Raw genomic sequence first — 16345 nt, forward strand, 5'->3', positions numbered from 1 at the left:
AATCAAAAATATTTAAGGTGATAGTGAGCTATACATGATGTTATTGAAACCAGGGGACACATGGGATTGCTGCGTACAATGTTACTTATCTATCAAAATCAGAAAAGAAGAGAAAAAAACAACCTAAGCTTTTTACTACTGGAGTTTTGTGTCACATGTGGAAGAATATACAAGGAACTGCAACCACCATCCATGCATTTTGTTTTCTGTGGACATGGCAAAAAGAAAAAAAATCCAAACAACTCTGATTAAAACTTGCAGAAACTATGCCCTATTAACATGACAAATCATAGGTTTTCATGATTTACATCCCTGCTATACAGAACCAAAACATTACCAAATGATCTGGGACAGAAGTGAAGTGAAGAGAGCTTGGCTAAATTTGTCTTGCTGAACTAACATCTCATGATTCTATCAGAAGGAAAAAAAAGACAAAGAAAAAAAAAAGTGGAGACAAAACAAAGATGAGTTAGGAAAGGCTTGCCTTTCCTCTGCAATAGCATTTCCCAGAGTAAGATTAATTTCAGTGGTATCCAAAATTAATTATTCAGAATACTTGCAAAAAAAAAAAAAAAGCCCTAATTTTTTAAACACTTCCTACGTTTTAAGGCTAAGTTTGCATCACTCCATATTGCAAGATCATCTCAAGAACTCTAAAAATTTAGGTCATGCAGAAAAAAATTCTGGTCATGCTGTGTTTCTTCTGGTGCATATGATGTTCTCTTTCACCATTTAAAATACCCTGAAGAACTGGTGCTTTACCATTTCCTAATTTCTAAAACCACTTTATGTTGGCTTTTCAGTTCTCTTGATAGTAAGATTAATAAAACACTGGAATTCATGTAAATCAAGTCAGGTGGAAAACATATGAAGCAAAGGGAGCAGTATTTAATGTGCAAGTTTCAGCAATATTAAATCCACAGTCTATATAACGAACACTCCTAGAAGTTTCTAAATTGAGAGTTTTTAATAGAAAATAGTTGGTAATCTCTTGGCACTCTTGCTTTTTCTTAAGAAATGTTTTGGGAGCAACTACCTAACATATTCACAGTGTTCTCCCTGTCTGGATAACCCTTATATTCCTAACCAGGTTGCTTTCTATGTGATAATGTTTTGTATCTGCAGGATACAGCAGCAGGGGCGTTGAACGCTGGGGAGTGAATGCATTTCGACTTACATTGTCTCTTCTCTGTTTACATTCAGGAGTTGGTTACTTTATACAGTTCAGAAATGAGTTGCTGGAAACTGCTTGGCTGCATCAGCAACTAGAGACATCAAAAGGAAGTCCAGAAAACAAAACTGTAGACACCATTGCTGACCAGCTTGAAGAACTTCGGCAGTGGAGAACTATGACAGTACAGCAAGTCCTACTACTCCTGCTGCTCTGGATGTGGCTGCCGCATCCCTGCCATACAGAAATGCTGTTCAGAAGGACTCCTGATCTCAGACCTAAAAGCTTTGGAGGACGTGTATCAGGGAATGATGGAAAAACAATTCACCGCCAGAAGCGAGGCTGGATGTGGAACCAGTTTTTTCTTTTAGAGGAATACACAGGATCTGATTATCAGTATGTAGGCAAGGTAGGTTTCTCATTAAGATTTCTGTATAATTGTCAAGTTTACCTAATTTTTCTAGAGAACCATCGTTTCTATGTTTTATTCTAATGCATAAGAAACAAATTTCCAGACAATATATATATATTTTGCTTGTCATACTGCAATCACGAAATTAATATTGTTAGTTAAATTTACTCAGAAATATTTGAATTAAATCAATGAAGACTACAAAACATACTTCAGTCTCTTAATCAACTTAGTGGCCTTTTGCTGGACTCAGAGTTGGACACAGAACTCCAGATGTGTCTAACCAGGGCAGAGGAGAGAGGAAGGAGCATCTCTCTTGATCTCCTGGCGATGCTTTTCCTAATGGAGTCCCGGGTGCTGTTGACCTTATTTGCTGCAAGGGCAAATTGCTGATTCATGCTTGCTGTCTACAAGGACCCCAAGGTTCTTCTGTATAACTGCTTTCCTTCCGTTTGGGCCCCAGCACATACTGGTGCATGGGATATGTTACGTTATGTTTATATTATTACATTATAGAATCATAGAACAGTTAGGGTTGGAAAGGACCTTAAATATCATCTAGTTCCAACCCCTCTGACATGGGCAGAGACATCTTCCACTAGACCACGTTGCTTAAAGCCCCAGTAAACCTGGCTTTCAACACTTCCAGGGATGGGGCATCCAGAACTTCTCCGGGCAACCTGTTCCAGTGCCTCACCACCCTCACAGTAATTTCTTCTAGAAATGGTAATTTCTACTAGAATTTCTTCCTAATATCTAATATAAATTTACCTTCTTCCAGTTTAAAACCATTCCTCTCGTCCTATCTCTACATGCCCTCGTAAAGTCCCTCTCCAGATTTCTTGTAGGTCCCCTTTATGTACTGGAAGTCTGCTATAAGGTCTTCCCGGGAGCCTTCTAGTCTTCAGGCTGAACAAACCCAGCTCTCTCAACCTGTCTTCACAGGGAGGTTCTCCATCCCTCTGATCATCTTTGTGGCCCTCCTGTGGACTTGGTTGAGCAGGTCCGCATGCCTCTTGTGTAGAGTGCCCTAGAGGTGAACACAGTACTCCAGGTGGGGTCTCACCAGAGCAGAGCAGAGGGGGAGAATCACTTCCCTCGGCTTACGAGCCGTGATCCTTTTGATGCAGCCCAGCAACTATATTTCTTGAAAGGACTAAGAATGCTGTGGGGTTTGAGAAAGAAAATGCATATTAAAATTTATTAGATTTAAGTACTAAGTAAAAATTTGAGTGCAAGCTTATGAAGGAGTAAACTGCCTTTTTGTTTCCACTTTTTATTTGTTGCTTTGTAATTTTAGCACCATCCTTTGAATGATACAACCATTTCCAAAGTGTTGCAGATAAACCTTATATTTATTTCATACACTTAGCAATTGTAAAGTCATGCCTCCTAAGTGTTCCAGTGTATCTAGGCTAGATTGATTGGTAGCTTATGAAAATCGACCTTGCCTATAAAATGAGATGTGTCATTGTACCAGAACACTAAGTTATTGTATTTGGAAGCATATTGCTCCCACAAGTCCCAGGAAATAAATAATTCTGCAGGGCACCCTGAAATTCAGATAACTTAGGCTCCTTTCAAAACCTGCTGATTGCTTTTTTTTCTTGCATTATTTTTGAATATTTATGATCCCAAGTCATAAAGTATGAGTGTTGTTACTTAGTAATTTTCTTCCACTCATGATAAGTGAAGGAAGACTCTTTAGAGAGAAAATGGTTAACATTTTTATAGGCTAACTCATCTGCAGTGGAAAAAGAGAGAGGGATGTTGATAAACACAGAACAACTTTGAGAGAAAATAAGTATCTGCAAATGGGAAACGCTAAGTAAATATAGGTAAAATGGCAAATAAAGAAACTTGAGGAGTAGTCAAGACTATGCTTTGACCTTTTTTTGTCTGCTTAGAGAAAAAAGTTTTAATTTGAGCAAGGGAGTTTACAAACTTCTGAACATCACATTACTCTTGAAACCAGTGTCTACAATTTACAGTGTTATTTATGCATTAATTTATTCCCTCTTTAAGTTGGCTTGAGACTGTTATCTAGAATAACATGATGGAAATTAGGTTCAATAAATGAATGAATAGGATAGGTAATCTCGTAATAGCTGAAGAGTTCCTTGTTTAAGTAAGCCATGATTGTGACATGGTGGCACTGTACATGTTGACTGATTAGGCCTATTCAGTGGTCTCTTCAGGTCAGTAGTATTATTATAAGAAAGGAGGATGGTCATCCTTTCCTTTATGCAATACACAGGATCTTGAGGATAGAAATCAAAACAAAGTAAGTGAATTTTATATATGCAGAACCTTAAATAATAATTGCAACTGTAGTTTCTAGTAAAGGTTGAAGCCATAAAAATAGTATCGGAAACCAGACCTATATATGTGCTACAAAGTTTATCTTTGAGCTATCTCGGCAAAAATACACTTGAAGACAGTAATTCTAAGTAAAAGAACTTTTCTCAATTTCAGAGAAACAATTCAGGAATGTTCAAAAGAAGCTTAAACCTCATATGACAAAAGCTATTTTATTAATATTTGAGGTATGTAGTTCCAAAGCCCATTTATTATTCTTCAAATGAAGTGGGGCAATTAGAAAGAATTGCACATTTTCAAACTTGTTCAGAAAAACTTCAATTTATTTTAGGTATATCCAGAAAAAAAATCTTTTAAATCTAAACTTTATACTCTTAATAGTTGTCCGCTAAAGGAAGCACTGTTGTATAACAACGTTTTAATCTGTAGTCATTAAAAATTAAATTAACAAATCAATTCTTCATCCACATTAAAATTTATTTTTCTTCCTTACAGTTTCACCAGATCTGGCCATTTGTTTCATTCTTGCAGATGCTTTTTTTCCAGTTTGATTTCTGAGATAGTGACATTTTCCAAAAATTTTTATCCTAGTAGTTTTATTGCATAAAGGGTCATCTGACATGAATTTTTCAGTACTTTAAGCTCTTAGTTGCAATGCAGTAGTTTTTAGTATCTCAAAATAAAATGTATCATACAATTACATGTAAATTCATATAAATTTTTGCATGTGTTGCTTAGTATTGCTTCGTATAGTCCATATGCCAATGATAAATATTTTACATAGAATTTGGCAATGTTGGAGGTAAAAAGATGCAGTTTCCTGAAAGTCCATGTTCTGTCGATATACAGGGATAAAGATTAGCTAAGATCAGATGTGCATAGAGTTGTCACTGTTAGAGAAACAGTCAATTTTAAAGAAAGATTAAAATAATTTCCTGAGTGAAATGAAAGCTAGAAACTATACTGGGCAGGAATTTTGACTGGACTTTCCTGTCTGATGAAACAGCTATGAAAAATACTGGTTTGGAAAAGGTAATAAAAAAGACTATGTTGGCTTGATTTCAATGGGTTCACCATCAAGTGGGATGCAAAAAAAACCAACCTATAGCAGGGAAGTGTTTCTGTAGTAGTGGTAAGATGAAGACTTACCACAAACCCTTTTAAAAACTTCTGTACTTTGATTCCTGAGTAGTGTTTCTATCCTAACTCTTTATTTTATAAAAACCTTTGGTACCGTGAAAGACTAAAGAGTAGGATTTTTAATTGAAAGTATTCATACGCAGGCTTAATATTTAGTGTGAAGATGCATAAAATGTCTTCCCTTTCAGGTGAATGAATCAGCTCTGTGGCTCTGAAGTTCTGTAGAGGTTGAATTTTCAGCTAGAGCAGATTCCTGTGGCAGGCATAAATAAAGAAGAATAGGAATGGGAGTGAAGACACTCTGCAAACCAAATAAATGAATTGTGATCTGCTGTGTCTAGGACTCAGCTGTCAAGGTGAAAGAGGACAGCTTGTCCTTTAACAATGTCCACTCGGGATTTTCTTTTTTTTTGCTGTTTTTTGGTTTTGTTTTTGTGTGTGTGTGTGTGTGTAACTCTACTGAATGCAAAAAGCAAGCTGTTCACATCTGTGTACCTTCAGAAACCTTCAGTCATTGAAGTTACTGTAGTGGGGTCAAATTGACACTTAAGGGACAGTGACATTTAGAAATTTTGTCTTTCTCAGCAAGACTTAACACATAGGCTGTGAAGAGGGTTATTTAAGGCACCCATTTTTGGCAAGGATATGGAAGGTGGCTTTTGGGGGTCCATTGCTTGTAGATATTTCAGCACAGATCAAGAAATATGATTCTTTTCTTTTTGAAGGACTGGTTCCTTTCTGCCTTTTGTTTTAGTCCAGAATACAGGAGCTACAATGGCTTCTCCAAACATGACAACAACCATTGTTCTTCTGTCACAGAGGCATCAAAAGCTTCCTTTAAGATTGTCCAGGAGGTTCACTGATTCTCAGTGAGCTCTAAGATGAAATTCTTTGTCAAACTCTTCTGCAATAAAGCTTAGTGGGGAGTTTGTGACTATAACTGGTTAGATTTATCATTTACTCTAAATTGAAGTTTTAAAGTTTTAAAGGTTTGTAATTTCTTTTTGCAAATGGGCTGTTTCTTTGGAAATCTCAGTGTGTTTTGGAGTCTCTGATGTCTTGATTCATTAAACAGCAGCAGAAGGTACTGGTTGGTGGCAAACAGCTGACCTGGCTGAATAGTAAGTTTTATTCCCATAAAGAATGAGCTATTTGTTAACAACAGTACTGGATATATACCTACAAGACACTGTTTTTTGCTGGATGACAGAGGACACAATTAACAGTTGTTGAGGAACGCAAAGGCTTTGTAATATCCACCAGTCTTTTAGTGAAGACTGAAGAAGCTACCAGGAAGCCAAAGCCAGATGTATTTGTTTGAAGGTTGTGGATTCCCAGACTTCGACAGATGTGCATGTGAGTTTCTTAAAAGTATTGTCTGGTAACAAGGGAAGAGGATTTAAGTCATTTGGGTAAGGCGTGCTCGAGGCATACTCAGCCCAACTGATTAAGGGGATAATCCCCAATGTCCAAATTATCTGATGGTAATTTTGCTCATATGTGCCAGACACTGTAAATGAAACACTGAAGTGAGAATTCTGTTGCCTCTTCAGACTGGCAAATCTTCACTGGAAGCGGTGAAGAAGAACAGAAACTACAGTGAAAATTCAGTGCTTCACAGTGAAATAGTACTGGAGTTGATTACTGGGTTAAGGACACATCCAACAGATCTGAGGGCAGATGTTCCAAGGCATTCCAAGTGTAACTTGCCTCACTCAGTTCAGTGTCAGTATTTGTTCTTTTAAGGATGGATGTATTGAATGCGTCTCTGCTTAAAATCTGTCCTTACAAATGAAACAGGCAGACTGCTTTGGGATTGTGATTTTTCTCTAAAATGATTAAGTCAATAGGATCGTTCATCCAATCGGAAACACTTGGCATTGCAATAGACTTGTTTCATAAAACCAGTGAAGCTTCATCAGATGCCGGTAGCTCACACGGACAAGTGACATATTAAAGGAGATACCAAATCACAGAAGGCAAAGGCTGGGACTGGGATAATGAAGAACCACCCACAGTAGGAGAATATCAGGTTGAAGACCATCTAAGGAACTTAAAGGTGCACAAGTCCATGCAACCTGAGGAGATGCATCCATGGGTCCTGAGGGAACTGGCTGATGAAGTTGCGAAGCCATTATACGTCATATTTGAGAAGCTGTGGCAGTCCAGTGAAGTTTCTACTGACTGGAAAAGGGGAAATATAACCCCAATTTTTAAAAAAGTAAAAAAGGGAGAATTGGAGAGCTGAAAGCTGGTCAGTTTCATCTCAGTGCCCAGCAAGATACTGGAGCAGATCCTCCTGGAAACTATGCTAAGGCACATGGACAATAAGGAGGTGATTGGTGACAGCCAATATAGTTTCACTAAGGTCGGTTCACACCTAACAAATTTGGTGGCCTTCTGCAACATGGTTACAGCATTGGTGGATAAGGGAAAAGGGACTGGCATTGTCTACCTGAATGTGCAAAGCATTTGACGCTGTCCCAGACAACATCCTTGCTCCTAAACCGGAGAAGCATGGATTTCATAGCTGGACCACTTGATGAATAAGGAATTGGCCAGGTGGTTGCACTCAGAGAGCTGTGGTTAACAGCCCAATGCCAAAGTGGAGACTAGTGATGAGTGGTGTTCCTTAGGTGTCAGTATTGGGACTGGCGCTGTTCAACATCTTTGTCAGTGACATGGACAATGGGATTGAGTGTGCTCTCAGCAAATTTGCAGACAACACCAAGCTGGAGGGAAGGGATGTCACTCAAGGGACCTTGAAAAGGCTTGAGAGGTGGGCCAGTGTAAACCTCATGAAGTTCAACAAGGTCAAGTTCAAGGTCCTGCACTGGGGCAATCCCAAGAACAAATACAGGGTCGGAAGAGACTAGATTGACAGTAGTCATGAGGAGAAGGACTTGGGGATGTTGCTTGATGAGAAGCTCAACATGACCAGTAGTGTGAGCTTGCCACAGAGATGATCAGAGGGTTGGAGCACCTCTGCTATGAAGACAAGCTGAGAGAGTAGGGCTTGTTCAGCTTGGAGACTAGAAGGCTTAGGGGAGACCTTATAGCAGCCTTCCAGTACCTAAAGGGTGCCCACAAGAAATCCGGAGAGGGATTTTTTATAAGAGCCAGTAGTAATAAGACAAGGGGGAATGGATTTAAGCTGCAAGAGTGTAGATAGATTAGATATAAGAAAGAAATGCTTTACTGTGAGGTTGGTGAGACACTGAAACAGGTTGCCCCTAGGAATTCTGGATGCCCTGTCCCTTGCAGTGTTCAAGACCAGGTTGGCTGGGGCTATGAACAGCCTGGTCTAGTGGAATATGTCTCTGCCCATGGCAGGGTGGTTGGAACTACCTGATTCTGTGCTACAGCACACATCAGAAGGGAAGGAAGAAGGGAAGGAAGAATATAGGCAAGGATAGAAAAATGAAAACAGTAAACCAAAAAAGATGAAAAAGTAGTCTAACAGTGGTGTCATCCAAACTGTCTTAGCAGAGAATATCTGTTTTGACAGAACTAAAAGGCAGTGCATTGAATATTTTTATTACTGTATAAGTTGGACACAAGGAATAGAGCTCAGAGGTTGCCAATGCCTGCATGGGTGCTGCTAGGGAAAAACTCTCTAGCTAATAGTGTTAATATAGTTGGAAACAAATGCATGTGTCTTCTTTAACAACTAGTATGGTGAAAGAGGGGAAATGCCATGGTTCCAGGTTTGTATCTGCACAAATCTTCACTGGCAATGAAATCAGTGTCTGTTCCAGGTTCATATCATGTATCTCTATACCTACCTAATTTCCAGATGACCTTGAGTCACATGGCAAGTGATGCCCTGGTGACCAAACTGAACCATGGTCTCAAGAAGACAGAAACCATGCTCTGAGACTACAAGACTCCAAAATAGAAAAGAACTACTTGAAAAATAACTGTAAGACACTGCTCAGGTAGACATATCTTTGTCTTAGGTAGACACAACTATAAATCTGCTTGTAAACAACAGCTTGAAGTTAAACACTAAGTCCAGGGCTTTTTTTCACTTCTGTGATACAGTTTTATGTGTACTTTGCATGCTATTAAAAGTAATGGTAGCTGTAAGAGTTACAGTGAATGAAGCAGGATATCATCTCTAAAAGTTATATTTGCTCAGCTTTCAAGCAAATGATAATTTGATACTCTGTTCTTATTTCTCCTTGACCTCTATATAACCTTAGGTATTATATTTAATGAGTTTAACACTGTTAAACATAAGTTTAATACTGTTAATGGTCTTTAATTGAAATTCGATGCATGGAAGATACAGTAGATCCTGAAAAACATGAGGTGGTTTTAATCATTATTTGCTTTATCTCCTTAAGGAAAACAAACTGAAACTGTATACTGTTTCTTGTAGGGAGTACAAAGCACAGGAAATAAGGCTTGAAACATTAAATTCTACTAAACAGAGTTATTAAATCAGTTGAAAATTAAATTAATTTTTTCTTTCACATTGATACTTGAGTGCAAGACATTTATCAATTTGATGAGAAGTGATGATACTGAATGTTCAGTATGGTCCTACTAGTTACTGGGATAAGTTTTCTGCCACTGCCATTCTCAGTCTCTGAGAAAACTACTTTAAAATGTGTTTGGGTATTTTTTCACTTAGTAATCCCCTAATAGCAGTGATTTGCCATTTTGAAACTAATTTCTAAAAGAGACAGTTCCACTCTTTGCAAGAAAAAACCTGCAATACTGTTGATCAGTTGTTGGGAAGATTTGGAGGGAAGATAGTTTAAGCTATGACACCTTCCAAGAGGTGTAAAATCACCAGTAAGATGCATTTTGCTGCCTTCAGAGAGAAGAGTTGTATCTCTCTTGGGTGGTTTCCAAACTCAGAGGTTGTAGCTGATTATACATTGCTCTTAAAATGGCATCATGCTTCAAAACAGTACAAGAAACAGGGGACTACTTTACTCTGAACTCCTCAATTCCTTTCAGTTCAGTTTTTCTTTCAATTTTAAAATCGTGCCAGCTTGTCACAAAAAGATATTGCAAAAAGGAAAGAACTGATAAACCTGAAATTATTTATATTCAAAGCCATAGATCAGGAAAAGTAGAGTTTGCTTCACCACAGTACATTCATGCATTCATTCAAGGAATTAAAAAACATGATAGAAAAGAGAGCTTTAGAAATATTTGACCTACACCTTTTTTAAAATGATAAATGTATACATAGCCAATAGTTTCAGCAGCAGTTCAAAGGCTGATCCTTTAAGGCTTTTTTTTTTCCCCCTCTCTCTTGATTTTTATTTTTTTTAAATCAAATGCAGATGACCTTCTAAGTACCTATATACACATATAACTATCTTTTCTCCCATTTGGTTTAGAATTTTTTTTTATGTTATAAAAATACTTTTCTGCTTTTTTTTCCTAAAAAGTTTTAATAATTTTTTGTAATGACATATTATTTAGAAGTACACATGCTCCAATACAGTGATTAGTAGAATAAATCTTAGAATAAATTAGTAGAATAAATTAACACCTGATATGCAGAGACATGAAGTAGCAATAAAGATTTCTTACTTCTATATTAAGAGCCCCATCTTCCAAAGAGAACTTCTGAGTACCCTTTTTTGAGATATGGCATTTGATAAAAAATATACATAAATTAAAATTTCTGAGAGTCCATCTTTATGATTGCTAATTCCACTACAAAGGGGATCTCTAAGAAGTAGAATTATTTAAGAAATATTATATTTACATTAATATAATAATCAGAAACTATTACTACTTAGGCAATCGTGGTTATTAATTATCTAGCTTAGTACTAAATGATAAAAATGATATTGATATTTTAAAATTTAATGGTAAGAAAAACGACTAATGCAACTGTGTAAGAGGTGAGGTAAGCAGGGAGAAAAAAAAGATGGTTCTATTTGAATTTTATATTTTAAAGAGTAGGAATTTAAAACAATGTCATTTTGAGCAAAATCTATTTTGAGGAAGGAAACAGAAAAGATAGACAGGGTTATGCAGTTTTCCAAACCATGTTACTTAAATTTAAGATTTTTTTTTATGAAGTGGAGGTACTTGTGAAGCATTAAATTAGTGTGACAAATAGGATATATGAGCTTCAAGAAAGGCTAGATGGGTATAGCCAAATAGTACCTATGATGGAATGGAGCCAGGAAAGATACAGGACTTCTGTAAATTGATACTAATTTTTTTACTTGCAAATTTTCACGGAGCACTCCTTCTGTACTTTGAAAATACCTGTCACTTGTAATAGGCACTGTGCAAGAATATGACCACATTTTTACATAGTGATGCTAGTGAGGATGCCAGTGGAGAGAATTCCTCAGAGGATTTAAAAATATCTTTAGCACTCAGAAAGATGTCTTCGGTCATTTGAAAAGGGTAATGAATTTGCTAGATAACTAACACAGTTGGAAGATAAGGAAAATGGTAATTATCTCTTTAGTTATGTCAGGTAATGTGACAGACCATTGGCTATGTGTCAGGAATGGCATGTTGTCTAGTAAAAGCTAGGTAAAATAAATGCAATAGCTAGAGGACTACTGAGCACTGTGACACTGAAAAGAGCTGCATGGGACTAATGAAGGCTTAATGTTTAAGAATAATGGTAGAGATTTCAGCAATGCTGCTGTATTTGCCAGAAAAGGATAATGATGTGCTACAGAAGACAAAGTAACTGAAGGATCAAGAAATACTATTTCAAGTGCTGTGTAAGCCTGTGTACCATAAAAGAGAATTAGGAAGTTTTTCTAGGAATTTTCTAGGGTTTTTAGGGGGCCTATAAGGATTCTGGGGAGGGACTTTTCATTAGGGACTGTAGTAATATGACAAGGTGTAACAGGTTAAAACTTAAACAGGGAAAGTTTAGATTGGATATAAGGAAGAAGTACTTTACTGTGAGGGTGGTGAGGCACTGGAATGGGTTGCCCAGGGAAGCTGTGAATGCTCCATCCCTGGCAGTGTTCAAGGCCAGGTTCCACAGAGCCTTGGGTGACGTGGTTTAGCGTGAGGTGTCACTGCCCATGGCAGGGGGGTTGAAACTAGATGACCTTAAGATGCTTTCCAACCTGAACTATTCTGTGATTCTACAAATTGTGTACAATTCTATTTACTTCCAAAAGAAGTAATATATATGTGTACAATTCTGTTTACTTCCAAAAGAAGTAAAGTTCTTGCACAAGGCAAGAACTAAAGCTTCGGGAACTGGCTTAATTCTTAAAAAAAAAAAAAAAAAAAAAGCAAAAATTCTCTATGGTTCTATAGACAAAAAAAAAGAGTAGGAATTTTTGGTACAAATGATAAAGCAGGATAAATCTCCAAACTAAGGAGAAAGAAAAGCAAAAACCAAACAACCCAAACAGCAAAGAAAACCCAAACACCAACAGCATAACCAATATAATATATTTTATTGGACATTAGGAAAAGGGAGATTAGGAAAAGCGTGCTTCTCATGTCTTACAAATACTGGAAAAGTCATGCAAGTTTTATGGAAATATTGAACATTCCTATCAGCTGATTTCCAGAGTTCACATAAGGTAGAAATATTTTTTCATCAGTGATGTAGTGCACAGACCACATTTTTGAATACAGCAACTAATATTGCAAAGGAAAGAAATTACAATGTAGTACGGTTCTTAATTTGTAGCAGCAAATATCAGGATGGGCTTTAAGCCATATATCCTGTAAAAGTAGTTGAGGAGTACAGCTCACTGATCTGATGATGCTGTCTTGTATATATGCACATGACAGGTAATACTCTGTGTGATTTGAGCCAAAATTTATATCCAAGTCTGATTATTTTGATATTTTAGTCTGATAGTGGAATAAAATATGCTGCTATGGTAGGAGAAGTTTTAATTTCAATTTTAATCATAGCTGCCTCCCTAGTCCTAATACAAAATTGATTAAATTCACTTAAATTTCACTATGTAATTGTAATTCTGTACATAACTGAGGTGTCCATAAGATGTCTACAAGATGCCATGGCAGATAAATGCCCCCAGCCCTTTCTAGGGCACCCTCCACTGGACCAGGTTCATTAGGGCAAAACAAATTTGGAGATGACATAAAACTAGGAGTGGCTGATAATGCCAGAGAGTCGTGCTGCCATCTAGAGGGACCTCAGCAGGCTGGAGAAATGGGCTGACAGGAACATCAAGAAGGACCAGATGAAGTCAACAGAGAGTTTGTGGGTCAGGGTTAAAAGGAGAACAGCTATGGGGGACATTATTGTGGGGATCTGTTACAGACTGCCTGACCAAGAGGAATCTGTGGATGAAGCACTTTACAGATAGGTACAGACTCACATTCACAGGCCCTTGTTCTCATGGGGGCCTTCAACCACCCTGATTATCTGTTGGAGTGATGGTACAGCCCAGCACAAGCAATCTGGGAGGTTCCTTAGATGTGTGGAAAACAACTTCCTTCTGCAAGTAATAGAGGAGCTGACAAAGAGAGGTGCCATGCTTGACTTTGTGCTCAATAACAGCGAAGGGCTGGTTGGAAATGTGACGCTCCAGAGCAAGCTTGGTTGCAGCGATCATGAGATGGTTGAGTTCAAGATCCTCAGGACAGTGAGAAGAGCGTGCAGCAAACTCACTGCTCTGGACTTCAAGAGAGCAGACTTTGGCCTCTTCAGGAACCTGCTTAGTAAGGTTCCATGGGACATAGCCCTAGAGGGCAGGGAGGCCCAAGACTGTTGGTTGATAATTCAGGGATCACCTACTACAAGCTCAGGAGTGCTGCATCCCAACTAGAAGGAAGTGCAGCAGGAGGGCCAGGAGACCTCCTTGGACAAGTTGCTGCTGAGGAAAATTTGAAGGAGAAAGGTGGAAGCTGGAAGCAAGGACAGGCGGACTGGGAAGATTACAGGGATATTGTCCAGGAAGCTAGGGACCAGGTTAGGAAAGCTAAGGCTCGGTTAGAATTAAACTTGGCTAAGGATGTTAAGGATAACAGGAAGGGATTCTACAAGTACGTGGTGAATAAAAACAGACTAGGGACAGCATAGGCCCCCTGGGAATTTATCAGAACTGGCTACCCTGGATTTGGAGAAGGCTGAGGTTCTTATTGACTTCTTCACCTCGATCTTCACTTGCAAATGCTCTGACCCCACCACCCAAGTCTTGGAAGGCAGATGCAGGGACTGTGAGAATGAAGACCCTATGCCCACTGTAGGAGAGGATCTGATTCCAGACCATCTTAAGAACCTGAACATGCACAAGCCCGTGGGACCTGATGAAATCCATCCGTGGGTCCTGAAGGAGCTGGCAAATGAAGTTGCTAAGCCACTGGCCATCATATTTGAAAGATATGGCTGTCAGGTGAAGTTCTACTCAGCCTTGGTGAGGCCGCATCTGGAATATTGCGTCCAGTTCTGGGCCCCTCTGTTCAAGAAGGACAGGGAATTGCTTGAAGGAGTCCAGCGCAGAGCCACAAAGATGATTAAGGGAGTGGAACATCTCCCTTATGAGGAGAGGCTGAGGGAGCTGGGTCTCTTTAGCTTGGAGAAGAGGAGACTGAGGGGTGACCTCATCAATGTTTACAAATATGTGAAGGGTAGGTGTCAGGATGATGGAGCTAGGCTTTTTTCAGTGATATCCAGTGATAGGACAAGGGGCAATGGGTGTAAACTGGAACATAGGAAGTTCCACGTTAACATCAGGAAGAACTTCTTTACTGTAAGAGTGACAGAGCACTGGAACAGGTTGCCCAGGGGGGTTGTGGAGTCTCCTACACTGGAGATATTCAAGGCCCGCCTGGACAAGTTCCTGTGTGATGTACTGTAGGTTACCCTGCTCTTGCAGGGGGGTTGGACTAGATGATCTTTTTAGGTCCCTTCCAACCCTTGGGATTCTGTGATTCTGTGATTCCCAATGACTGGAAAAAGGGAAATATAACCCCCATTTTCAAGAAGGGGAACATGGATGACCCAGGAAATTACAGACCAGTCACTCTCACCCCTGTGCCTGGTAAAATCTTGGAGCAGATTCTCCTGGAAGGCATGCTAAGGCACATGAAAAACAAGGTGCTTGGTGACAGCTAGCATGGCTTCACTAAGGGGAAATCCTCCCTTACGAATTTGGTGGCCTTCTCTGATGGGGTTACGGAACTGATGGACAGCAATAGAGCAGTTGATGTCATCTACCTGGACATGTGCAAAGCGTTTGACGCTGTCCCACATGACATCCTTGTCTCTAAAATGGAGAGATATCAATTTGATGGATGGACCACTCAGTGGATAAAGAACTGGCTGGATGGTTGCATGCGAAGAGTTGTGGTCAATGGCTCAATGTCCTGCTGGAGACCAGTAGAGAGTGGTGTCCTTCAGGGATTGGTGTTGGGACCGGTCTTGTTTTAACATCTTTCTCGGTGACATGGACAGTGGGATTGAGTGCACCCTCAGCAAATTTGCCGATGACACCAAGCTGTGTGGTTTGATACACTGGAGAGAAGGAATGCCATCCAGAGGAACCTTGACATGCTTTTAAGGTTGGCTGATGCCAACCTGATGAAGTTTAACCATGCCAAGTGCAAGGTCCTACACCTGCGTGGGAGCAATCCCAGGCACAACTACAGGTTGGGCAGAGAAGAGGTTCAGAGCAGCCCTGCGGAGAAGGTCTTGGGGGTGCTGGTTGATGAGATAATGAACATGAGCCGGCTTCAGTGTGCTCTCGCAACCCAGAAAGCCAACTGTATCCTGGGCTGCATCAAAAGGAGCGTGACCAGCAAGTTGAAGGAGGTAATTCTGCCCCTCTACTTTGCTCTCCTGAGACCTCACTTGGAGTATTGTGTACAGTAAGGATAGAACTAGGGCAGTGATTAAGCTTGTGATAAACAATTCTTTAATAATAAATTACCAAGGGGTTCAGTACCTCTTCCAAGAAGTTTCTTCACCAAAAAGCAGACCTCGGCAACAAGGAAAGAACAATGAAAAGGGGCCACGTCAGCATCTGGGTACAGATGAAGAAGGGACTGGCTGAGACCCAAGACCAAGAAGTATAAGAGACTGGACCCCAAAGACCCTGGCATGCGTCTTGGTGGAGCAGAGACTCCCCTACGCACCCAGCGCTGCTTGCTTATTGCCTCTCTATATTAATCAATTGTAATAAAATAATTAAATCAGACCACGGCCAAGATGGAATTTTTATAACACCACCCAGAACCGCTTTGCTGTCCTGCAGGGGGCTGATGAGGAGACACACTCGCACCAAGAACAACCAGCTGATGCACTGATAAAGAAGATCTCTGCTGGTGCTGCCAGGAAAAAGCAGTGGGTCATAGTAGTAGGGGAC

General features: G+C 39.5%; 1 protein-coding gene across 2 annotated transcripts in view; it reads left to right on the top strand.

The window, feature by feature from the left end:
* CDH10 (cadherin 10) overlaps positions 1-16345 on the top strand; it is a 104110-nt gene that overhangs the window by 39615 nt on the left and 48150 nt on the right. For both annotated transcript variants that reach the window (XM_065667563.1, XM_065667564.1), the window contains exon 2: positions 1204-1580. In XM_065667563.1, the coding sequence (XP_065523635.1) occupies positions 1350-1580 (231 nt within the window). In that variant the 5' untranslated portion in view covers positions 1204-1349. The remainder of the gene's footprint in view (positions 1-1203; positions 1581-16345) is intronic.

The sequence above is a fragment of the Lathamus discolor genome, chromosome 2 (assembly GCF_037157495.1).
Source record: "Lathamus discolor isolate bLatDis1 chromosome 2, bLatDis1.hap1, whole genome shotgun sequence".
NCBI classification, from domain to species: domain Eukaryota; kingdom Metazoa; phylum Chordata; class Aves; order Psittaciformes; family Psittacidae; genus Lathamus; species Lathamus discolor.